Source organism: Rhizoctonia solani, chromosome 4 (assembly GCF_016906535.1).
Source record: "Rhizoctonia solani chromosome 4, complete sequence".
In the NCBI taxonomy this organism is placed as follows: domain Eukaryota; kingdom Fungi; phylum Basidiomycota; class Agaricomycetes; order Cantharellales; family Ceratobasidiaceae; genus Rhizoctonia; species Rhizoctonia solani.
The window spans coordinates 3,692,683-3,718,122 of NC_057373.1; the positions used below are offsets into that span (position 1 = coordinate 3,692,683).

Here is a 25,440-nt window from a genome sequence, read left to right on the forward strand (position 1 = left end):
ATTATGTAATACATCTCAAATATATGCATCATTCTCTGCAAATCCATGCAAATCTCCTAAATTCCAAAAATCAAGCTTTTTGGCTAAACCTTTCAAAGGAAAAGCCATGATTGATTCAGGAGCAACTTCCTACTTTATACACCCTCTTTTGGTCAAAACCTACCAACTCCCCACTTATTTACACCCAACTCCAAAAAAACTACACATTATTGATGGCCAAGAAATTGACTCTGGCCAAATCACTCATTTTACTTGCTTCAAGTGTACCATTGGCAATCACACCAAAGAACTAGAATGCCATACATCAAATATTGGCAACCATCAATTAGTTCTAGGGATGTCATGGTTAAAAAAACATAACCCTCAAATTTCATGGGAAAAACACACACTTGTTTTTAACTTGGTTTACTGTTCAAACAACTGTCTGTCTATTCCTGCTGTACTGGAACTCAAAGCAGTAGAAGAAATTCCAATACCCTATCAAGAATTTTCCAAGGTCTTTTCTGAGGAAGAATTGTCTAAGCTACCACCCCACCGCCCATATGATATTGCTATTGAGTTGCTTCCTGATGCAAAACCCCAACATGGCCCCATATATAGTCTAGGCCCAAGGGAAGATGCCAAACTCAAAGAAACCATTGAAAAGCAACTTAAAGCAGGTTTGATCCGCCCGTCTAAATCCCCCATGGCATTGCCCATACTATTTGTCAAAAAGAAAAACAGAAAATTACACATGTGTGTGGATTATCAATGTCTGAATAGCATGACCAAGAAAAACGTATACCCCTTGCCTTTGCCGCAAAATCTTATTGAAAAGTTACAAGGCGCCAAGATCTTTAGTAAATTTGATCTAAAAGCGGGATATAATTTAGTCCAAATCAAAGAAGGTGATGAATGGAAAACAGCCTTCAAGACAAAATACGGATTATTTGAATACTTGGTTATGCCTTTTGGATTAACAAATGCGCTGGCAGCCTTTCAAGATATGATGAATGAAATATTCAGAGACCTTTTGGATGTTTATGTCATCATATATCTGGACAATATTTTAGTCTTTTCCTTGAACAAAAAGGATCACAGAGTTCATGTGCAAGAAGTACTCAAGAGGCTACAGGACAATAACCTCTTTTGCAATATTGAGAAATGTCACTTCCATGTCAAAAAAATTGATTACCTGGGGTTCATCATATTGGAATTTGGCATAGAAGTTGACCAATCTAAAGTCACTGATGCAATGAACTGGTCCGTTCCAAAAAATGTCAAAAATATCCAAGAATTCCTAGGGTTTGTGAATTTTTACAGACAATTTATCCCTAATTTTGGCAATATGGCACAACCCTTATACAATCTGCTCAAAAAAGATAGCCTTTGGAAATGGGAACAAATGGAACAACAATCCTTCACTAGCTTGAAAAAATGCCTTACCTCAGCGCCTCTACTTCTGCAACCAGACACTACAAAACAATTCTATGTGGAATGTGATGCATCAGACTACGCTACTGGAGCCATACTATCCCAATGCAACCTTGAAGGAAAATTGGCCCCAGTAGCATACCTATCAAAATCCCTGTCCCCAGCCAAGAAGAACTATGATATTTTTGACAAGGAATTGCTAGCAGTCATCAGGGCATTTAAGGAATGGCGTCATTTGCTGGAAGGGTTGGAGTTGCCAGTCCAAGTTTTAACAGACCACAAAAATTTGGAGTATTTCTCTACGTCTCAATCCTTAAATAAGCAACAAATTTGATGGGCCAATTTCTTAGTAGATTACAATTTCCAAATTATCTACAGGCCTGGGGCACAGAATAAAAAGGCAGATATCCTATCACAAGGCTATGATTTAGTACCCCTTGAAGGGGGGGTAGAGAACCAGGTTCTCCTGAAACCAGAACTTTTCATTTCCTCTATTACCCCAGATCAAGAAATCAATGACCTAATTGGCAAGGCAATTTACAAGGATAACCATCTTAAGGAAATTCTACATAAACTTCAGAACAAGGAAAAGGTCATGGATTGGGAGTTAAAAGAGGGATTACTATGGTATCAAGGAAAGATCTTTGTACCTAAGGACAATACCATCAGGAACCTCATTGCGGAATCCAGGCACAATGCATTAGCAGCAGGGCACCCAGGACAAGCCAGAACATTGGAGCTAGTCTCAAGGAATTATTACTGGCCATCCATGAAAAAGTTCATCAATTCCTATGTCAGCCACTGTGAAACTTGCATTTGATCAAAGCCAACAAACCAAGTACCTGTAGGACTATCAAAACCACTGCAAATTCCGGAACAACCTTGGGAAGACATTGCCTATGACATGATTGTAGGATTACCAGTTTCAGAAGGCTTTGACGCTATCCTCACTGTCATTGATTGATTCTCAAAGATGGTACACTTCATCCCCACACAGTCCACTGCATCTGCCATTGACATTGCAAACTTATTTGTCACTTATGTATGGAAACTCCATGGTCTGCCAAGAAGCACCATATTGGACAGAGGGCCTACTTTCAATGCCAAGTTTATTTGTCATTTGTATAAAAGGCTAGATATCAAACCAACCTACTCTACAGCCTACCATCCCCAAACAGATGGACAAACGGAACAAATACAACAGGAAGCTGAAATCTTCATTTGCATGTTTGGAAATCATCAACAATCTGATTGGGTATCACTATTACCCCTAGCCAAGTTTGCCCTCAACAATCTAAAACAATCTTCTACAGGCAAATCTCCATTTCAGATCTGTTATGGCTTAAATCCTTGGTTCTCTGTGGGGCAAAAATCAGATGAATCAGTCCCCAATGCAGACAAACATGCGGAATTCTTAGAAAAAGGTTATGATGAAGTCAAAGCAGCTCTCTCTCTGTTGCAAGAAAGGATGAAATACTTCTATGATCAACGTCACAAGGAAGAAGAGGAAATTCAAGTAGGGGACAAGGTTTGGTTGAGTCATCAAAATATATCTACCAATAGACCATCAATCAAGCTTAGCCATAAAAAGTTAGGCCCCTACCTGGTAATTGAAAAATTGGATTGCATGCATACAAATTACAGCTACCCCATACTATGCGCATACATCCAGTTATCCACATAAACCTCTTAACAAAGTTCCACTCTGATCCCCATGGACAAGATCCTCCCCAACCTGCACCTATTGTCACAGAAGAAGGAGAGGAGGAATATGAAGTTGAAAAAATCCTGGATAGCAAATGGAAAGGATGCAGAAAGGCAAGGAAGTTATGGTATCTGGTTAAATGGAAAGGATATGACAAAGGAAGTAATTCCTGGGAGCCAGTTGATAATGTAGCCAATGCCAAGGAAGCAAAAGAAGAGTTCCATAAGGAGTACCCTGATGCAGTTGGAGCTTGAAGAGGGGGTAATGTCATGACCTTCATTGGCATGACATAATCTTTCACTATTTTCTACCTTTTTTCCAAGATACTTTCCTTTTTTGGTATATGTTTATGACTCATCAAAGATCACGTGACATATTTGATATGTGATGTGAAATTGTAAATGACTCACTATTTTGTACTGTTGTTTTTGATGTGGCTTTTCTCTTGTATATAAACCAGGTCAAGTTGCTGCTAAGAAAGCAAGACTTGACCTCCTTGTCAATTCATCCTAAGCTCATCCTTACCCTTTGCCCAGGCCCCTAGTTGGCCATAAGTGCACTTTACTACAAACCCTTAACCCAGGCCTTGTTGCCCTCTACCTCTACCATACCCCTTGGGCCCTTGTTGCCCCTCTCTGTTTCATAGTCCATTGGTGATAGGGCCACAGACTTTAATCCCACTTGTATCATAGGTCCAAGCTTAGTTGTGACACAGCCCATCACCCGCTCCGCAAGACCTGCCCAGAATGGAACCGGAGCCATCCATTGGCGCTCTCCTTGAGGCTATCCAAGCCCTCACTACCCAAGTTGGGTCCCTCCAGGACCAAGTCAAATCCCAAGGCAAGCAGATCATCCAACTTGTTGCCATATGCAAGGAAACCAACAACCTTGTTGGTGACAAAGACCAGGGCGGAGCCCAAACCAAGCCTGGCCCATCAACTGGGCCTGTCACCCCTCCTACCCACTCAGGAGGGGAAACCCACACTCCAGGCACGGTTAGGCCTGGACTCAAGGCCCCTTTCTGCCCCTTGAGAGGAACAGGATTCAACTCAGAAGAAGAGGAGGAACCCAGGCAAGTCCCCAAAAAGGAGCCTTGCAGAACGCCTAGGAGCCTAAGCTCCCTCACCCCCTTTGACGCAGGATCCAGCACAAAGCGTCCCAAAATGGATCTCCCCAACCCTTACACAGGCAAGACCAGGGGTTGCAAAGCCACGCAATGGCTGGATTGCATGCTACTCTGGGTTGCCCTACATAGGGATCAATTTGACAAGGAAGAACAGATGGTTGTATGGGTCCTTTACCATATGGCAGATAAAGCCGCAAACTGGGCACTCCCTATCATTGGGACTATCATCAAGGGGGAAGGCAACCCTCCTACCACCATCCCGGCCTTAACAGCCAAATTCAAGGAAGCGTTTGCCAACCCCAACGCCAAAAGGGCCGCTGCTAGAAAAATAGCAGTACTCTCCCAAACCACCACCACCTCCAAGTACATCACGGAGTTCTGCAATCTTATGGCGGAATTAGACTGGAACAAGGAAGCCTACATTGCACAATTCACGCAAGGCCTCCACTGGAAAGTCAAAGAGCTGTTGTCAACAAAAGACAACATCCCCAACAATCTTGAAGCCATTTTTGCAGCTTCAATCAAAATAGACAATACTTGCTGCAAAAACAAGGAGAACCGCCCCAAAAAGGCACCCGCCAAGTCCCCGGCCTCTGTGGCCACTTCCACCACCACCACCAGGGTCTGTCTATCAGAGGACCCCAATTATGTCACCCCGGAGGAAAGGGATTGCTGCCGCGCATCAGGGCTGTGCGTCAAATGCGGCCAGAAGGGTCACGGCATCAAACAATGCCCCAATGGCTGGAAAGCCACAATCAAGGAAGCAGCCAAAGTTGGCCAAGAGGAGTTGGAAAAAGAATAAGGCCAAGGATTACCATCAAACCCTTGGTCTCAAAAATAGAGTCACATGTACCTGTCCCAGAATTTGTAAATATTGCTATGGATTTGAACAAAAAACCACTATTATTCTTGGACATGATACTGTGTGACTTCCCAACAGACCCTATCAAAACCCTTGTAGACTCAGGGGCCACCTCCAACTTCATATCCCCAACCTTGGTCAAAAAATTAAAAATTCCAAAAACCCTACTTGAAAATCCACAAGTGGTGAGAATGCTAGATGGTACTATTTCCCAGACTGGTTGCATTTGTGTTATGGAACAGGATAAAATAGTAAAGAACGGCAAAGCGAACATGATTTGGCCTTGAAATTAGTGTAGACAAACACTTGTAAAGTACATAGAAATATTCCTTGAATTTTTCTGTTATTTCTACTATTTTTAATCATGTAAATACTCAAGGTATTAAGGGAGAAACAGTCCCTTGAAGGGAAGACTTAATAACTTGAGTCTAACTAGCTATTCTTAAGTAAGCACTCTGCTTTCCAGAAGCTACTACCAAGTAGCTAAGAGGAAGGTCTGGGCCTCACTAAGAGCACAGCTTGTTTCAGCCTTTTCCTAGAGTGTCTTAGTGAGGGGAAGGATATTCTTAGAACTGGAGGCTAACTCTTATAAGGCATGGCTTTATGAGACAGGCTCTCACTTAACATCTCATCTCTTTTCATCTTGTCATGTATCTTACCCTACTGTATATAGTAATCACAGGCCTCTAAGGGTATAAATAGCCCCTTGAACTGGCCTTTTGAATGCATCACATTTTACCATCCTCTCTCAGCCTGTGTGACTCTTAAGAACTTCTATTGATCTCTTTAAGTATCATACATAGTAAATTTGCCTAAAGCTCTTAAGTTCGGCGCATATAGCCTCTAGGACGGTCCCAACCTATACAGGGAACCTAGAACCAGCTTAAGTGCAACCCTGCCAAGACTTCCTGGCTGTCTGCTAAGTGTTTGGTGCTTCCACAACGCCTTTACCCCCTTGTTTACCGTTGGAGACAAGAAAATAAATTTCTATAATTCTCAATTAAATTACAGTGAGTTCCAGAGACTGACATTTAGGTTTTATACTACTTTGCTTGTACCTCGCGTCGCCTGCTGAACAGTAATACGCTCATTACTGGTTATTGGTAGGGATCACCCTGATACTAACCACCTTACTCTTCTAGCAAGATAACTAGCCACTCCAATATACTCTAATTTCACTAGCATAGATTTTTCTTATTACTTACCTTCCTAAGTTTTCTACCTTTTATAGTTAGACAGTTACCTTATTTGTCTTTTGGTTTCTTTCTTTCTTCTTTAGAGTATTTAGTTTTATTACTTTAATTTCCCTATCTATAACATTGGTGACCACCGCAGGGCCTTGCGTTGGTTACACAGTTCTAATTCTTACCTGTAGTCTCTTATCTCACTTGTAGTTTAAGCAATACTTGGTATTACTAACATCCATGTCTAGATACACTGCGTCATCACGCAGAACTAATCGATCTAACAGAACTCAACAAACCCCTTGGGATAATCGTCCAACGCCGGGCATTTCCGACTCGCCAGCGGACACCATAAGGCAGCACTCACCACGTCCGACTCAACCCACGGACAGTCCAAGCAATCCTTTTGGGTTGATGGGAAACGCATCAAATCAATTAGTGACGGAAATGAGCTTAGATAGTCCATTCAGACCCACTAGGTTGCCAGTAGCAATGTCACCACCGCCGGAGGAGTTGAGCGGAACACCGTTAGCTCAGGACCATACTCCCATGCCGCCGGGAGCCATGCAAATAACGCCGCCAAGAACGACCATAAGAACCCCTACAGAGCCACAAGACTCGGAGATGAGGGACATCACTATGAAGAGCGTTCGAATAAGCCCCAAAAGCCCAACGGAGCACTCGCTATACAGGAGTAGTAGGTCTGAACACCTCTCAAGATTGCACCACGAGGCGCAAGCTCTGTTATTAAACCCGAACGACAGGTCTTTTTCAGAGGACCCCACTGTAAAGAAATACTTACCGTATGCGCCTAGTTCGACTAAGTACGAACTGGAACCTGAATTAGCTAAGGAGTACGAATTCTTACCCAGCAGTGCTGTTTTAACCTCGGTAGTACGATTGGATAAACAAGCAAATAACTTCCAAAAAATTTACAGACGACTAGGAAGAGTGTTTTACAAGGTGGCTATACCAGAACCCAAAAACAACCGGTACCCATCCCGGGCATGCAAACAATGGGCGCAACATGTACTGGATTTGCTAGATAAAGTAGTTACATTTAGACCCACTTGTCGTATCACTACTCAAAGAATACCTGCTCAAGAAATAAATCATTGGCCGGAATACGGGAGGTTGCATATAGCGTTCAGCGATCTAATCAACAGAACGGTCAGCAACCAGGAGGAGATAGACGCTATGCTACCATTACCACAATGGCCGGCGCAGGAATGCTTATTCCATGCACACGCCTTTGAAGTAGCGGCTGTAAGCTTCCGCGACCAGATGGAACAAGCAATCCAAAGGCTATTCGATATCATGAGTAAACACTCAAGCAACCCGGCGCACTCACCAATAATATCAACAGGGGAATTTAGCGACGTAGATCCTATGCAAGTCGAGTTAAGGGATCTCACCATGCAACTAGATCCCGAAGCTATGATACTCGTAATAGACGAGGCAGAAGCCACCAGAACGGACGAAAGATCTTTCCCGGAGGAAAGGGGCGGGAGCGGTCAAGCCACGCAAGCGCAACAGCACAGTAGCGGACCAGCAGATGCGTCTGGTATAATGGAAGAGCTCATTCAGCAAATAGGGGCATTGCAGACGCAAACCCACAGTCTAGGAACTACGCCCCCTGGAGAACCGCCCAGCAAAGCAGGGACCAGACTATCTACCACTAGAGTACCAAGCAAAGAGTCCCGTTGCTCCTCTTACCTTGCAAGGGGTGCTGATAGGCCAATGGATAGCCCGGGATCGAGAGTATCAGCTGCCGATATTACGCATTCATCCTTCAGTCAGCGTTTGGCACAGTCTACTCAGTATCCAACAACCCGTAGCTCACCAAGTCAAGTGGCCTTAATAGAGGAAGACAGAGTACATTGTCAGCCTAGAAGGCCAACGCCCAGACCTCGGTACGACCAAGTGCCCCCGGTTAGTTCCGAAGGAACGGCAACATGGGTGCATACTCCTAGCGGCTCGCAAGAGACCAGGCGGGAGCCAAGCGGGAGCAATCGACTAGATAATAGCAACAGAGAACGATTTAGTCAATTATTAGTTAGGCCGGTACCAATTCCATTCGAAGAACCAAGATCGAATGAGCAAATACACAGCCGGGCGAGCAGTGATATCCCGTATAGACTAAGTTCACCTTCCTCTATTAGGGAAGAAGAACCATTGGCTCCTACAAACCAGGCTCTAGGCCAAACCAATACTATAATGTCGGTTAGAAGTGCCGCCACTAGAACCTTATTAGGAGGAGGAAGTACTAATAGGCGTGACGCACCGCCGCACGCAAATTTCATAGCCAATCGAACTTCCTTAGGAGAGCCCCAAATTCCAACGGCAAGAATCTATTCGGCTGAAGGAAGTGACAAGGAAAGTACAGAACTTAGAAACGATCAACAACAAGAGACTGCAGGCGTTTCAGGACAAACGCGTCGAATACCGCTAACAGATTCAGCCAAGAATGAGACCTCTAACGTAAGTCGGCGAGCAAATTTCATGGCACCATTAAGACCGCATTTGGCCGCCCGACCCGTTCCAGTAAACAATCCAATCAATCGGGACGAATTGCCGGTTCACATCAGGAGTTGCATGGCTAGCTCCCGTAGATTTACGGAGTTATTTCAAGACTTCCAGCCTAGAGATCAGTTGAGAGATCAATTAGTACCCATACAGGAAGGAGGGGGCGGGGATGATCCAACCGGGAATAGCAATTCCGGACCCAGCTCTAGCCGAAGTCAAAGATCCTTTCCAAATAGAGGTAATGGACCGAGACCTCCGGAAGGACCAGGAGACAATCCCAATAATGACCCGGTCGCTAACGCGGCAAGGGCTAGACCATTCCGGCCAGCGCCCGTTCATTTCGACACAAAACTGAAACCCGAAATAATACCAGAATGGAACGGCGAAACAAAGGGACTGTCACGATGGATTATATCCATTAATAACATAGCAGAATATAGTAATTATATGTGCATTCAATTAGGGCAGCAAGTACCTTTAAGGTTTACAGGAAGAGCACTTAGGTGGTTTAACGCTTTAGATAAGGCCTATCGCCGACAAATTACTATCGATTGGCCTAGCCTGAGGCGAGCAATCACAATTCATTTCATGAATCGCACATTCATGGAAAGAAATAAGGCCAAAGCTCTATACGCTAAGTTTAGGGACAAAAACCACCCGCACGAGCTACCGGAGGATTATGTTATCAGAAAGATGGAAGCACTTACCATCCTAAGCGACTGGACAGACTCAGAACTCATCACGGAAATTATGAATAGTGCTCCGGAACATTGGGCGTTGTACATCAACACTTCAGTAGTAACTACATGGGATGATTTCCTAGACAAGATAGCATGGCACGAGGAAAAGCTACTAAATCACGAGGGCTCCAACACCACGGACATACAACGGCAATTAAATGAAATGAAAGCGATGCTACGGAAGCTAGACAACCCTCGGCAAAGCCAAAACCAAGTACGAGCGCAACAAACCATCTCCAAGCCAATAGGATGGCATAAGGGTAGTTCATTGCCGCCATACCCTAAGGACGACAATACGGTCTCCAAAGGAAAAACACCTAAGGACAAGAAGGCCCGTCCTTGCAGGCATTGCGGAAGCATGATGCATTGGGACTGGGACTGTAAGTATGCCAAGAAAAACTCCAGGAACGTTAGAGCACAAATGGCGGAGGCCAGCGAGGAAGAGCGAGCAGCACAGGAAGCTTACGACGACTTGTGCGATGACGCATACATGGAGGAATCAGAATCAGAAAGCGAAGAATTGGAGCAGGATTTTTGTGAACCCCTCCAGCCTCTGACAGCGTCAACTAACGCGTGCGCTTCCGAACCATCAAGAAGCAATGAGTCAAGCTTGGAGGGGGAATCAGTCAGGGAAGACAAAGAAAAAGTGTTCTCTGGATATGTCTTACCCAAATTGCCAACAAGAAGAAGTTGGGGTAAGAAACTAAAATTGGCTACTAACACCTTTTCCAGTATGATAGGAAACGAAATAACCTTAAAACGATTAATGTCGCAACCGCCCGGCACGGCTTTCTTTGGATCAAAGGCAACGATTATCAAAGGATGGGTTCAAAACTCATATGGACCCAAGAAACGAATTACCTTTGACTCGGGATCCGAAATTACGCTGATCAACAAAACTTTGCTTAAAAGCCTAGACCCGCCCCCTAAAGTGCGAACAGGTCAGAAGCTAAGGCTAATTCAAGTTACGAGTAATAGCAGCCTGTCACAATATGTAACAGTGCCGCTAGTATTTGAAACGGATAACGGGCCTGTTTGCATGATAGTAGAGGCTTACATAGTACCTAATATGAATACTCCGTTTATTTTGGGAACCGACTTCGCATCACAATATCAGCTATCCCTAGTAAGAAGCGACAAAGGCACCAGAATAGTGTTCGGGGATACAGGCCGATCCATTCAAGTCGAAGAATCTGACAGTACACCAAGAGTGGACAAAGAAGGAAATTTGTTCTTAGTGGAAGTTGCGCAAGGATTCGTGCAGAACGGGTTTAGAAGATCACGAGCAAGGAAAGCATACAAAAAGAAAGTTAAGGAGCAAAATGTACCCGCTGGATCCGCTAAAGTAAAAATACTGCAAACTGTCACCATACCGGCGCACACAATTAAATTGTTGAAAGTAAAAACCAAATGGACGGAAGGGCAAGCCGAAGGCTTTATTGATCGAAATTTCAACTTGCACCGGACGGGCAAGGAAGTTTTTGCGGTAGCGGACTCAGTTATTAGTCGTAACAATCCTAAAGTACAAATATCGAATTTCTCAGACAAGCCGGTAAAACTACAAGCAGGGGAAGTTATAGGATATATGCACAACCCCAGGGAGTACCTAGCACGCGAGTCTAAACTGAGCAACCAGGAGAAAGCCGATGTAGTCAAATACGCTAAACTAGTACAGGCAGTAGCTAATAGAAAACCCAAGGAGAAACCCACTGGCGAGAACGAGGAGCTGACTCGGAACCTGGAAGGAGGACCAAAGACCGCCGACGTTCCAGAGCTGGAATGAATTCCATCGGAACAGCTGCTAGAGGAAGTACAATTCTCTGAGCATCTAACCAAAGAGCAGCGCCTCAAACTTGAAGCAATAGTAAGAAGAAATGAATTAGCATTTGGATTGAACGGAAGATTGGGAAACTACGACGCGCAAGTTGAAATCAAGCTGAGGCCAGGCACCAAGGAAATATCTTTGGCACCCTACTCTGCGTCTCCTGCTAAGCGAGAAGTTATTGACAGACAAATTGAGGAATGGTTATGGTTAGAAGTGATTGAGCCCTCTAAGAGCGCGTGGGGATTCCCGGTAATAGTGGTATACCGAAATAGTAAACCACGTGTATGTATAGACTATCAAAGGCTCAATGCCGTGAGCATACCCGACGAGTATCCGTTACCCAAACAAACCAATATTTTGCATGCACTCGAAGGTGCTCAATGGTTGTCTACTCTAGACGCTTTAGCGGGTTTCACGCAACTAAGCATCAAGGAGGAAGACCGAGACAAAACGGCGTTTAGATGTCATCAAGGTTTGTTTAGATTCAACCGGCTGCCGTTTGGGTATAGGAATGGTCCTCCAGCATTTCAACAAGAAATGAACGCTATACTAGCTCCCTTCTTATGGATATTTGCGCTAGTATACATAGATGATATTGTTATATATAGCACAAGGTTTGAGGATCACTGTCAGCATTTAGAAGAAGTATTCCAAGCTATAATTAAAGCGGATATAACCCTATCCCCAAAAAAGTGTCACTTAGGTTACCAATTGCTGTTACTGTTAGGTCAGAAGGTTTCACGATTAGGACTATCTACACATAAGGAAAAGGTAGACGCTATAATACAGCTAGAATCGCCCAAGAACATACCAACATTGCAAACCTTCCTAGGAATGATGACTTACTTCGCTAGTTACATTCCATTCTATGCGTGGATAGTGGCACCACTGTTTAAGCTGCTCAGGAAGACAACTAAGTGGAACTGGGGGGAAACAGAACAAAAAGCATTTGAATTATCCAAGCAAGCATTAGTATCAGCCCCAGTGATGGCTTATCCAATAATAGGAAAGCCATTTTGGTTGTACACTGACACATGCGACTATGGATTGGGAGCCGTATTACAGCAAGTTCAGCCCATTAAAATCAAGGATTTGAAAGGAACGCAAGCGTACAAATATCTAAAGGGTGAGTATGAAAAAGGAAATCCCGTCCCAAAGATGGCTATCCCCGCCTCCAAGCAAAAGGACAACGTGACCAAGGGGGATAAATGGGATAGTAGGGACTTTGAAGAAACAATAGTGCACGTAGAACAAGTAATAGCATACTGGTCTAGAATATTGAAAGAAGCGGAACGGAACTACTCACCAACCGAAAGGGAAGCACTTGCCTTAAAAGAAGCATTAGTTAAATTGCAAGTGTACCTAGAAGGGTCTGAATTCATAGCAATAACGGATCACGCCGCCCTTACTTGGAGTAAAACTTACAACAACGTAAATCGGCGACTGATGACATGGGGATTAGTATTTTCAGCCTATCCAGGTATGCAAATAGTACACCAAGCAGGGAGAGTGCACAATAATGCAGACCCAGTCTCGCGGCTCCAAAGAAGAATACCTTACCAAACAGGGCCGTTAACGGACATTTCAACGCCGCTAAAGCTAAGCCATGAGGAAGATCCTTTAAGAAATATGTATAAAGAAATAGGGGACAAATTCGAGCAAGAAGTACTGGAAGTAGTCAGCGCATATACTAAGGCTAGCGAGAAAAGAAGAGACAGGCAAGAAGAAAACGTCTGGATCGCAACTGCCGCCGGCCACATTCCTTGTCAAATAGCCAAATCATATTCAATTCAAATAGCCATCAGCCCAACCAAAGTAAAGAAGTTCACTCAAGCTTATCTAAGCAACAATCACTTCTCTAAGGTACTGACAGATCTCCGAACAAACTCTAATACGTCAAAGCCTACATATACGCTGTACAGGTTAGGAGACAACGGGCTATTGTATTTTGTAGATAATAAAGACAGGAGTCGCTTGTGCGTACCCAAGGAGCTACAGATAGAAACGATTAAAGAAAATCATGATGGCCTTAACCAAGGAGCGCACGCTGGATTCGCAAAAACTTATCAGCGAATAGCGTCCGTTTATTACTGGCCCAAAATGGTAAATAAGATTTGACAGTACGTCTTCTCTTGCAACATTTGTCAGAAGGCCGGGCATCGCCGGCACGGACCAAGAGGATATCTGCAATCTATACCCATCCCGCAGCAGCCATTTGAGGTAGTATCCATGGATTTCATCATGGACTTACCACTTAGCGACAGTTTCAACGCCATCTTAGTAGTAGTAGACAAGCTAACTAAATATGCGCATTTCTTGCCTTGCACGACACAAATAAATGAAGTAGAAACGGCCAAATTATTCCACAATAATATTTGGTGTCAGTACGGATTACCCCGGCAAATTATAACAGATAGAGACGCTAGATGGACAGGCGCTTTCTGGGAGCATCTAGTCAGTCTACTAGGCATCAAACGTGCGCTTACTACCGCATATCACCCGCAAGCGGACGGGCAAACGGAAATTATGAATCAGACGTTGGAGATTGCAATCAGGGCATTTACCAACCCTATGAAAGACAACTGGAAGCATCTACTCGCAGGATTTGCGCATTCTTACAACACAAGTATGCACACTTTGACCCAACAAACTCCAGCCTTCTTACTCAGAGGGTTTCAGCCACTCACTACAGAAGATTTGCTTGCTCAAACGGCTGAATATATTAAACGGCCATCTAGAGAGAGTGAATCGGCGGAGGAGTTTAAGGAGTCCATAGATACCGCGCGGGACTTAGCAAAAGACGCTCTCAAGATAGCCCAAAATCTACAGCAAAAGTATTATAATAGGAATAGAACTTATAGTATCTACAAGCCCGGCGATCTAGTACTAATTAATCCGCACTTGCTAAGATTGCTAAAGAAAGAAAAAGGAAAGGGGGATAAGCTAAACATGAGATACGAAGGGCCATTTGAAATCTTAGAACGAGTCTCACCAGTATCCTACCGCCTACGGTTACCGGGAAGCTACAGAATCCACCCAGTAATCAATATTGCGCACATCAAGAACTACAAGCAATCACCAAAGGAGTTTGGAAACCGGCCCACTAAGCATATACCTTGACAGGATTTTGAGGAAATGCCAGAATACGAGGTAGAAAAGATAGTGAGCGAGCGAATGGTCACTAAAGGGAAGAAGCAAATAAGGCAATACAAGGTCCAATGGCTAGGATACGGACCAGAGGAAGACTGATGGAAATCTGAAAAAGAGCTGAAGAATGCACCAGACATAATAAGGAACTGGCGTAAGATCAAAAACAAAGCAAACTGAGACAAAATGATTTCAGTCATTTGTAACACAGGAATCTCTAACCCGGTCAGGTTCGCGCTCTCTAATCGCCAGTATATGCGCTAGGGCTCCTTAGCGCTCTACCTTGAGATAGGGATATAAATAACGCTGAAAGCACAATCCCTCTCTTCACCACTCATTTGCCGCTCAACTTTCTAGTACCGCACTCCACTACCTAACCATCATGCCCCACTTTGATAATCTTTACTATTACCCAATCTTCACTACTTATTGCAACGATGTCCCGTTGAACGCTCATTTGGGCATAGTAGAAGCTAGGCATATATTCGAGCTCTACCACTGCTACGCTGATAAACACAATAACCATACCTCCCCGTACTCGGAATGGCACCCAGACCCATTGGAGCAACGTCTCCATCAGTCGCCAGACGTTGAAGTCTACTATTGGGACAACGACAAAGCGCACTGGTATGTTGGAATCAACACTAGCCATGCGCTCCACGGGGCGTACCAACACGCGCTCCAAACGTTAGGGGACGCGTTGCAACCAAACAATTGGGATCGCAGCAAACCTTGGCAGGACTATGACTTCGGCTCTAAACTCGCTGAACTAGGGATGCCGTGCATACCCAAGCCCGTCGATTTTTGAGAAGGCGTCTATAGCCTAGCGTTTCATTCATTCCACAATTTGCAGCGACAAGTACATCACAACAACTTCTATGCTATGTGTCTAATCGCGCTAGCCTACGTTGTCAACGCCGTCCGAATGAATCACTACCACAACTTAGCATACGCCGGCTATATGCAAGGATTGCCAGGATTTGTCTCCGCGCATCGTTACTGGTGTAGGATACATGGATATGCCGTAACCAACTTGTCCGAAGATAACGAATCCACGGCGGGTGAGTCAGGACTCGAACGCTTGCCAGGCAAGTTCATACTCAGAACTAGAGTCATGCATACAGAATTCAAACCCGGCAAGCAAGATCAAGACCAAGAAGTGGACGAGCTGGCTCCAGATTTGCCGCCTCCCGCTCTGTCTCCTATGGAAGAAGAAAATCGACATACCTTACCCAGTGAACCTTCCCTTGATTCACGACTCAGCGAAATGTTGCGCAAGCACCTCACTCTCAACAGTATCACCCAGCAACCTGGCAACAACGTCCAACCTCAGCCTAGATGGCACAATCAGAACGGCCTCGACCATTCTGGAGGCGGATTTCTCCCAGCTAACCCCATCCCAGGAATGTCAAAGCAAGGGCTGGATTTCTTGCTCCAACGGCTACAGGAGGTTGCCCTACAACGGCGGAAAAAGGAAATTGCAGAAGGAGAGGCAAGAACTGCCGTCCTTGAATGGGAATGGCCTACGGAGCCGGCTCCGTCAAGCGAACCCCTGATGGGACTTCCTGAGTGGGTGCCCGACGCTTTGAACCAGGATTTGCCCAGGACTTGGGAGGATTATTGGGAAGAAACAAGAAAAGAGTAGTTAGACATTAGGCTTGGATGTATGGGATATTCTATCATCGTTTAATTCACTTTGCGCGTCTTGACTGGGGGGAATATGTTATGGAACAGGATAAAATAGTAAAGAACGGCAAAGCGAACATGATTTGGCCTTGAAATTAGTGTAGACAAACACTTGTAAAGTACATAGAAATATTCCTTGAATTTTTCTGTTATTTCTACTATTTTTAATCATGTAAATACTCAAGGTATTAAGGGAGAAACAGTCCCTTGAAGGGAAGACTTAATAACTTGAGTCTAACTAGCTATTCTTAAGTAAGCACTCTGCTTTCCAGAAGCTACTACCAAGTAGCTAAGAGGAAGGTCTGGGCCTCACTAAGAGCACAGCTTGTTTCAGCCTTTTCCTAGAGTGTCTTAGTGAGGGGAAGGATATTCTTAGAACTGGAGGCTAACTCTTATAAGGCATGGCTTTATGAGACAGGCTCTCACTTAACATCTCATCTCTTTTCATCTTGTCATGTATCTTACCCTACTGTATATAGTAATCACAGGCCTCTAAGGGTATAAATAGCCCCTCGAACTGGCCTTTTGAATGCATCACATTTTACCATCCTCTCTCAGCCTGTGTGACTCTTAAGAACTTCTATTGATCTCTTTAAGTATCATACATAGTAAATTTGCCTAAAGCTCTTAAGTTCGGCGCATATAGCCTCTAGGACGGTCCCAACCTATACAGGGAACCTAGAACCAGCTTAAGTGCGACCCTGCCAAGACTTCCTGGCTGTCTGCTAAGTGTTTGGTGCTTCCACAACGCCTTTACCCCCTTGTTTACCGTCGGAGACAAGAAAATAAATTTCTATAATTCTCAATTAAATTACAGTGAGTTCCAGAGACTGACATTTAGGTTTTATACTACTTTGCTTGTACCTCGCGTCGCCTGCTGAACAGTAATACGCTCATTACTGGTTATTGGTAGGGATCACCCTGATACTAACCACCTTACTCTTCTAGCAAGATAACTAGCCACTCTAATATACTCTAATTTCACTAGCATAGATTTTTCTTATTACTTACCTTCCTAAGTTTTCTACCTTTTATAGTTAGACAGTTACCTTATTTGTCTTTTGGTTTCTTTCTTTCTTCTTTAGAGTATTTAGTTTTATTACTTTAATTTCCCTATCTATAACAATTTGGCACCAGGTACAACTTGCAGTTTTGGTCAATGACCACCCCCATTCCATTCCCTTCCTTGTGTGTCCCATAGGAAACACCCCTGCTATTTTAGGCATGACCTGGCTCACTCAGGAATCACCCCTCATTGACTGGTCCCTAGGTACCATTACTTTTCCTGACCAAATACAAATTGCATCAGAAGAAGAGGCCAACCCAGACCCCCTGGCCAATCTTCCTACTCAATACCATGAATTTGCAAAAGTATTTGGCAAAGAAGAATTCAAGGTCCTCCCTCCACATAGGGAGTATGATATCTCCATAGACCTTATTCCGGATGCCAAACTTATGCCAGGGCCAATTTACGGCATGACCAATGCAGAATCCAAGGCACTAAAGCAACATATTGATGAAGAACTAGCAACGGGCAAGATCCGCCCCAGTACTTCCTCAGCAGGTGCTCCAGTTATGTTTGTTAAAAAGGCAGATGGTTCCTTACAACTGGTTGTGGATTACTGGAAGTTGAATGACGTAACACATAAGAATGTTTACCTGTTGCCAAGACAAGACAACTTAATGGCTAAACTTAGGCATGTGAAGTTGTTCACAAAGCTAGATTTACGCTGGGGTTACAACAACATCAGAATCAAGGAAGGAGATGAATGGAAGACGGCATTCAGGACCAAATATGGGCTATTTGAATACCTGGTAATGCCATTTGGCCTCACCAATGCCCTGGCTGCCTTCCAACATTTCATGAATGACTTGTTTAGGGACCTCATTGATGTTACCATGGTCATCTACTTGGACAACATACTGATCTTCTTGGAAGACCCCAAGGATCACCCTACTCATGTCAGGGAAGTTCTATCACGGTTGATGAAGAACCAGCTGTTTTGCAAGCTCTCCAAATGTCACTTCCACGTCACTACAGTCAATTACCTTGGCATTGTCATATCACCTGCAGGCTTCTCAATGGATTAAAAGAAGATTGAGGCAGTCACTTTGTGGCCCCAACCCAAGACAGTCAAACAGGTCCAGGCCTTCTTAGGCTTTGTCAACTACCTTTGGCGGTTCATCCCAAACTTCAGCTCCATGGCACGTCCCCTCCACAATCTTACCAAAAAGGAAACCCCCTGGTCATGGGGTGAATTGGAAGAAATGGCGTTCCATGAATTGAAAACTCTGGTTACCAGATCCCTGGTCCTGATCCATTCCAACCCTACGCTTCCTTATTACCTTGAAACAGACGCATCAGGGGTAGCAATGGGAGCTATACTCAGCCAACAAGGGCCAGACAACTGGTTACACCCAATTGCCTACATGTCAAAATCATTCTCAGGAGCGGAAGCAAACTACAACACCCACAACAAGGAGCTTCTGGCTATCATCAAGGCATTGGAAGAATGGAGAATCTTCTTGGAGGCAATGGATAAACCCATACAAGTTTTCACAGACCATTGGAATCTGGAATACTGGATGCAGGCACAAACATTCAACCGCAGGCACACCCAATGGCGCATATTCTTGAGCAACTTCAACTTTGAGATCCACTATTGCCCAGGAAAGCAGTCAGGGAAACCAGATGCGTTGTCCAGGAGATCAGATTACCTTGACAGCCCCCAGGAACCAGAAATAATGTTACCTGCTGAAGTATTTGCCAACACATTGGAAGAGGAACTGGAGATTGTCACAGAAATCCAGAGCAAGCTAAAAGAGGACCCCTCCCTTGAACCTATTATCCAGTTCCTGACAGAAGACGCGGACAATGCACCTCCCTCTATCCAAAAAGCCTATCAAGACTATGACTGGGAGGAAGATCTCCTGTGGTATTGCGGAAAACTAGTTGTCCCAGACTTGGAACCCCTCAAGGAATGATTATTGAGGGAATTCCACAACTCCCCATTGGCAGGGCATCCAGGTCAACAAAGGACGCTTGAACTTGTCAGCAGGAATTATTGGTGGCCTGGAATAAAATCCTCTGCTAAAGAATGGGTTGAATGCTGCCCAATATGCCAAGCCAACCAACAAGCCAATGCACCGGTCATTGCCCTTAAACCCCTAGAAGTCCCACCATTCCCTTTCCACACAATCTTGTATGACTTCATCACAGGGTTCCCCAAGTCCCAGGGACACAATGCTATCTTAGTGGTGATTGATTTGTTTTCCAAGTTTGGCCACTTCATCCCCACTTCCAAGAAAATCTCCGCAAAAGGCCTTGCTGATCTGTTCATCACCCACATCTGGAAACTCCATGGGTTACCTGTCAAAATGGTCTCTGATTGAGGAACAACCTTCACAGGAAAGTTCCTGAGGGCACTGTACCAATGGCTTGGAGTCAAACCAGCGTTCTCCTTGGCCTATCACCCAGAATCAGACGGACAAACGGAAAGAGTCAACCAGTTCATCAAATTCTACCTGCGCTCCTACATTGCAGCCAGCCACTTTGATTGGGCTGCCTGGTTACCATTGGCAGAGTACGCATACAATAATGCCAAGCATGCAGCAACTGGAAGAACACCCTTTGAACTTGTTTATGGACAGAATCCAGTAATGAACCCATCAAATGTTCCAGCCAATGTCCCAGAAGCAGATGCAGTAGCAGACACATTAGCTTGGGAATGGAAGGAAGCTGAATCAGCCCTTAGGATGAGCAAGGAAAGAATGACCAGGAATCAGGGAATAGTACCAGAATACTTGGTAGGCAAGAAGGTTTGGCTAGATGGGAAGAACGTAGAACTCAGGACCAACTCCAACAAACTGGATCCTAAACAACTAGGCCCCTTCAAAATCACAGAAAGAATATCCAGCCACACCTACCGTCTCAAACTGCCAGAATCCTTGAAGATCCATGATGTATTCTATGTAGGACTGCTATCCAAAACCTACAAATCCTCAAGTCAACCGTTCCCAGAACAACCCCCTCCCAAAACAATAGAAGGGGAAGAGGAATACAAGGTCAAACAAATCATTGATTCTAAGCAACAACGGGGAAAGTGGTTTTATCTGATAAAATGGAAGGGGTATGGCCCAGAAGACAATTCCTGGGAGCCAGAAGAACTGTTGGAACACAGCCAGGAAGAGGTCAAGCGCTTCAACCAAGCCAGACTCAGAAAGGCTTGTGACGCTGCCAAGAGCCTTTAAGGGGGGGGCAATGTCATAACCTCCTAAACCATACCATTGGATTTGCCCAATTTTTCTATTAATTTTAGTATTTTTTACGGACTCTTTATCTTATGTTTTTCGATCACGTGATCTCGGCGCTTATTATGCCGAGATGCCGCGCCAAGATGCCGTGCCAAGGGCGCTTAGGAGAAATCCACGCTTCTGCGCAGCCTGCAGCACACTTCTCATTTCACATGTAGTCTTCTATTCACACACGCACAGACCACACGTACTTAGAAGTTTTGTCTATATATACAGCAGGGAAATTGCTTGGGGACCCCAAGTTGATTTTACCTTGTCTCATACTCATTGAGGAGGACCATCCAGCCAGCTAAGTAGCTGGCCCCTATTAGTTCTCAGACAATAACCCCCACTTAACTCATCACACCTCCCAGGCCTCTGGCCCCTTTGTCAGTAGTTAGTAGTAAGCTGCCTTACGCAGCAAGTAGTATAGCCTAGATAGAAGTAGATACATAGTCTTGCTTGTAGTAGTACGGCCACAAGCGCCCACACCCACTAGCGTGTACCCACCTTACAGTGGTGTACAACAACCTGGGTTAATGGTAAGCCACTTGTGACTACATGCACACCCAATGGTTACCTTCAAGTAAATGGCAGGCGTTTCTGCTACATCTTCAATGGTGCCAAAGGATGTTCCACCCCTAGATGCCTCCATGGTCCCCACATCTGATCTCTCTGTGGCCTCAACAGCCATAATGCACAAGACTGCTCAGATTGACCCTCAAAAAATTGTCACACCCCTCATCCCTGCAGCTTGGCACTCTTGCCTGGAAAACCTCAAGCTCCTCCACATGTTTAGCAATGTCCCAGTTGGCTTAACCCAAGGCTTCCAACTTGGTGCCTCATGGGCCCTTTCCTCTACCTCAACCCTGCCTAATCACAAATCTGCTCATGATTCTCCTTCTATCATTGACTCCCATACTTCTAAAGAGCTGGTGCTTGGTTGCTACTCTGACCCTTTCCTGCATACATCCTTATTCAACTTAATTGGTCATTTCTGTTCTGCCCTGCTAGGGCTTGTATCTAAACCTTCCTCACCAGGGGAATTCAGAATGGTACAGGATTTTTCTTTCTCCCACTCTGAGGGTCAGAACAACCCAGTCAACAGTGAGATCAATGTGGAGGAGTTCCCATGCATATGGGGATTATTTGATAATGTGGTACAGGCCCTTTTAGACCTCCCAGAGGGCTCATCAGCTGCAACATTTGATGTGGACACGGCATACCAGTGCATACCCATTCACCCAGACAACCAACCAAGTACCATTGTGTCATGGCACAACCAGCTCTACATTGATCATTGTGCTCCTTTTGGGGCTGCTAGCTCCAATGGCTTGTTTGCACAGTGCAGCAATGTAATGCTCATGATTCTCAAGGCTTCCTTGGGATGCTGCATTGTTAAGTGGGTGGATGATTATGTCATCATCAGGCCCCCCCATGATCTCCCTGGGGGCAACACAGTTGAGCAGGACATATACAATGTAGCCTTGCTGCTTGGATGGCCATGGAAATCCACCAAAACCAAACCATTTGCATCATCATTTATTTTTCTTGGTTCCAAGTGGTTGATTCCTGCCCAGGAGGTCTCAATTCTGCCCAAGAAACAACATAGGTTTCTCAATAAGATAGCAGTATGGCTCAATGCAGACAGGGTGTTGTTGAAAAGTACACAGCAACTTATTGGCTCCCTTGTCCACTGCACAAATGTAGTTTGCAATGGCAGGGAATGGCTTGCTGGTCTGATCCACTTTAGCACTACCTTTCCTCACGCTCACTGTTTTTGTTTTATTGTATGCGCTAAGCCAGCTCTGGCAACCCAGGACACATTGTGGTGGCAAGCCAAGCTGTCTGCCAATGTATGCTGCTGCACTATCTCCCCACCTCCCCTGGCATACCCTCACAAATTCTTTATGGACGTGTCCATGTCTTTTGGTATTGCAACCAGTGTTGACAACCATTGGGCAGCCTGGCAACTAATGCAGGGTTGGAGATCCAACAGTTGCAATATTGGTTGGGCCAAAATATTGGCCCTTGAAATGACACTGGAATCAGCAATTGCCTACAGTATTTGCAATTTACTGCTACACTTCTGCTTGGACAACCAGGACATCATTTTTGCCATGGCTGCCAGTAGATTGCATAATCTGGAGCAGAACAATGCAATTAAATGTATTTTTGCTTGCTCAGCCCAATTTGGCCTCCATATCAACACATCTCACATTGCTTCAGATGAAAACCCAGCTGATCCACTGTCATGTGGTGTACCCATCCACACTATGCCCCATTGCTTGTGGTCCACGCCAATTCCAGCCCATCTAGCTGCACTCCTGGCCTTCACACTGCTCTCACTGTAGCCCTGTACGTGTTTGTCTTTTGCTGCTATCCCACAGTGACTTGTTTTCTTCTTCCCATGTTGTGGGCCTGCACCTTTGTCTTTTGCACACCTAATTACCTCCCCTTGCTCACAGTTGTACTGCCCATTGCATTTCCCTGTATATTACACATCACCTGGCCATCCACATATATCACATGATGTCACATGCCCCCTCATTCAACTACTGCCATGGTTTGTCTCAACTCTGTTGCTTGCACTCAATCAGCTCTTTGTCTAAGATTGTTATATCCCAATGCCCACGCATTGCCCTTGCACAGAGATCCCCACGGCAAGGGCCCTTCTGCCGGTTTGTCTGACTTTCAACTGTTACTGGCCACACCCTCCACAGTGAACCTATGCTTTGTCCTGTACTCACTCACGCCAAACCTGTCTGGTCTGCAGCACCAATTCTCTTCAACAACCACTGGTCAGCTCAGAAAAGCCATCAACAATGGGCTTGCTGCTTGTACATAGAAGAACTACAGGGCGTTCATTGGACAACTCAAGTCATTTTGTAGGGACAAGAGAGTTGTGGAGTCAGACACATTTCCTGCTAGCAAACTGGTCCTCTGCACCTTCATTGGTTCTCTTACCAACAACAAGTCAGGGAGCATGGCAAGTGCCACAGTTGCAGCCCTAAAAGCCTGGCATTGCTTGCATGGAGCTGTCTGGAATGGGGGATACCTTTTGTTGCATGTCTTGAAGGGGGTCACAAATTTGGCTCCCCAATCTTCCCAATGTCCACCTAGACCTCCAATCACAGTTGCAATGCTGCACTCTTTGCAAACCTGTTTAAATTGACAATTGCCTTTTGATGTGGCAGTTTTTGTGGCAGCCCTGTCTGCCTTCTGGGGTCAATGCTGTTTAGGGGAGCTTTTAGGCTTGGCCCAACTGCAGCATACCCCCTCTACTGCTCCCTTGCATTCCTTGTTTGTGTTCCCACCCACATTGCAACTGCAGCCACATCCCTACACATCCAACATCTCAATCCAGCTTCCTTGTACCAAGACAAGCCAAGCCATTGGCAAAATCATACACCTAGCTAGCCAGCGCAACAGTTTGTCCCCAATTGCAGCCATTGCCGCTCATCTTGGTATCAACTCAGGAATCCCACTGTTGCACCACATATTTGTGTACACATCCAACAATGGTGTTATTTGTTGTCTTACTTGCAAATATTTCTTGGCACAGTGTAACAAGATTTGGACTGCCAGTGGATTCCCTAGTCTCTCTGGGCACTCATTTAGAATTGGCAGAACTCACACCTATCTCACTTCCAGTGTCCCTAGCAACATTGTCAAGAAGATGGGTTGTTGGTCCTTGGACACTTTCCTAAAATACTGGCAAAACGTCAACTTGTTAATTGAGCTGCATGCTAAGGACATAACAGCGCCCACACATTCATCCCATATTCTCCCCCCCTCCCAGCCACAGCCCCAGGACATTGTTGCCACACATAAGCCAATTTGTTTTATGCAGTGCCTTCAAACATGCATGGGGTGCCACGCTTGCCTGCCTGCATGTGTGTGTTTGCAGTTGCACCCTTTGCCACCTGCTTGCTTTGTCCTTGTTTCTCACCCTTCACTCTGTTCTTGTCCTCTTGCTCCTGCTCTCTGGTGGAGCTTGCTTGGTGGCGCAGCCCCAGTGGCTCCTTGGTGCGGTGTTCTGCCTCTCCAGCCCCCATCTTGCTTTGCCCACCAGTCCTGGTCATTCTGTTTCTTCTCACTATCCTAGTGCTTTCTTCCTCCCCCAATTTGCTGTGCCAGCCCAAGGCCAAGTGTGTCTTTTGTCATTCCCTTCCAGTATAGATTTTCACATATATACATATAGGTTTTCTTGTATCCCAGGTGCAATACCACTGAGTGAGTGTGTGAAATTAGTACAGTGCAGACATCCCAATCCCTGCTTGTTGTATTGGGCATACATACATACAATTGACTGTGCTTGCTGAAATATATTAGTTACTGGCAGAGTCCAAACTGTTGAAATTGCAATGGTTCCTCAATTATTTTCTTATATTCTCTGTCTTTCTTGTATCCCTCTGTGTCATGAGCCTCACCTCCTGACATGTGTATTGGCTTGTTTGCTCTGTAGCCTCCTGCCAGCATGTATTCAGAGAGTCCACCTTCTGCTTGATCTGTATCCATCTGATTTGTTTGCATGTTTCCTTTCTTCCTTGTTTGTGTGCTTCCCTCTTCTCTTTCTGTTCCTTCCACTTAGTCCAGACTTACTCTGTTCCAAATGCTTCTATCTTACTTATCTTGCTGTGTACCAGCCTGGTTTACTGTATAGAGCTTCTTAACCATGTCCTCTACCTCCCTCTCAGTTGTACAGCCTGGATGCTGCCTCTTCTCATGTATTTACCCCTTTTTCTATTTTGTTATAAAAGACAACTGTGAATTGTGTAGGAAACCCCAAGAACAATTCACCTTGTCAATTCCATTGCTCCTTACTGTGTGAATCCTCACTTTCTTCACAGTCCACTGATTTTCTCTTGGTTGTTACACTCTACTATTGAGCTCACTATATCTATGTTGCCCACTAGCTGTGTTATATGTC

At 44.9% G+C, this 25,440-nt stretch overlaps 6 protein-coding genes across 6 annotated transcripts; all 6 read left to right on the forward strand.

The window, feature by feature from the left end:
* Positions 1-106: 106 nt before the first annotated feature.
* RhiXN_01226 (Retrotransposable element Tf2 protein) lies at positions 107-3,372 on the forward strand (the record flags this gene model as incomplete). Its single annotated transcript, XM_043321045.1, has 5 exons — positions 107-1,716; positions 1,792-2,206; positions 2,240-2,323; positions 2,387-2,941; positions 3,112-3,372. The coding sequence occupies 5 exons, from the start codon at positions 107-109 to the stop codon at positions 3,370-3,372; spliced, it is 2,925 nt and encodes a 974-aa protein (XP_043180057.1).
* A 492-nt stretch (positions 3,373-3,864) lies between these two features.
* Positions 3,865-5,046, forward strand: RhiXN_01227 (Retrotransposon-derived protein PEG10; the record flags this gene model as incomplete). Its single annotated transcript, XM_043321046.1, has 1 exon — positions 3,865-5,046. The coding sequence occupies one exon, from the start codon at positions 3,865-3,867 to the stop codon at positions 5,044-5,046; it is 1,182 nt and encodes a 393-aa protein (XP_043180058.1).
* Positions 5,047-6,782: 1,736 nt separating this feature from the next.
* On the forward strand, positions 6,783-14,501 carry RhiXN_01228 (Retrovirus-related Pol polyprotein from transposon; the record flags this gene model as incomplete). The annotated part of the gene is made up of 3 exons (XM_043321047.1): positions 6,783-11,321; positions 11,355-13,484; positions 13,530-14,501. The coding sequence occupies 3 exons, from the start codon at positions 6,783-6,785 to the stop codon at positions 14,499-14,501; spliced, it is 7,641 nt and encodes a 2,546-aa protein (XP_043180059.1).
* Positions 14,502-14,910: 409 nt separating this feature from the next.
* On the forward strand, positions 14,911-16,173 carry RhiXN_01229 (uncharacterized protein; the record flags this gene model as incomplete). Its single annotated transcript, XM_043321048.1, has 2 exons — positions 14,911-15,324; positions 15,382-16,173. 2 exons carry the CDS (start codon positions 14,911-14,913, stop codon positions 16,171-16,173), a joined length of 1,206 nt encoding a protein of 401 aa, XP_043180060.1.
* A 1,265-nt stretch (positions 16,174-17,438) lies between these two features.
* Positions 17,439-20,465, forward strand: RhiXN_01230 (Retrotransposable element Tf2 protein; the record flags this gene model as incomplete). Its single annotated transcript, XM_043321049.1, has 4 exons — positions 17,439-18,254; positions 18,309-19,150; positions 19,208-19,595; positions 19,629-20,465. 4 exons carry the CDS (start codon positions 17,439-17,441, stop codon positions 20,463-20,465), a joined length of 2,883 nt encoding a protein of 960 aa, XP_043180061.1.
* Positions 20,466-21,097: 632 nt separating this feature from the next.
* On the forward strand, positions 21,098-22,861 carry RhiXN_01231 (Reverse transcriptase (RNA-dependent DNA polymerase) domain-containing protein; the record flags this gene model as incomplete). The annotated part of the gene is made up of 1 exon (XM_043321050.1): positions 21,098-22,861. One exon carries the CDS (start codon positions 21,098-21,100, stop codon positions 22,859-22,861), a length of 1,764 nt encoding a protein of 587 aa, XP_043180062.1.
* Between the last annotated feature and the right edge of the window lie 2,579 nt (positions 22,862-25,440).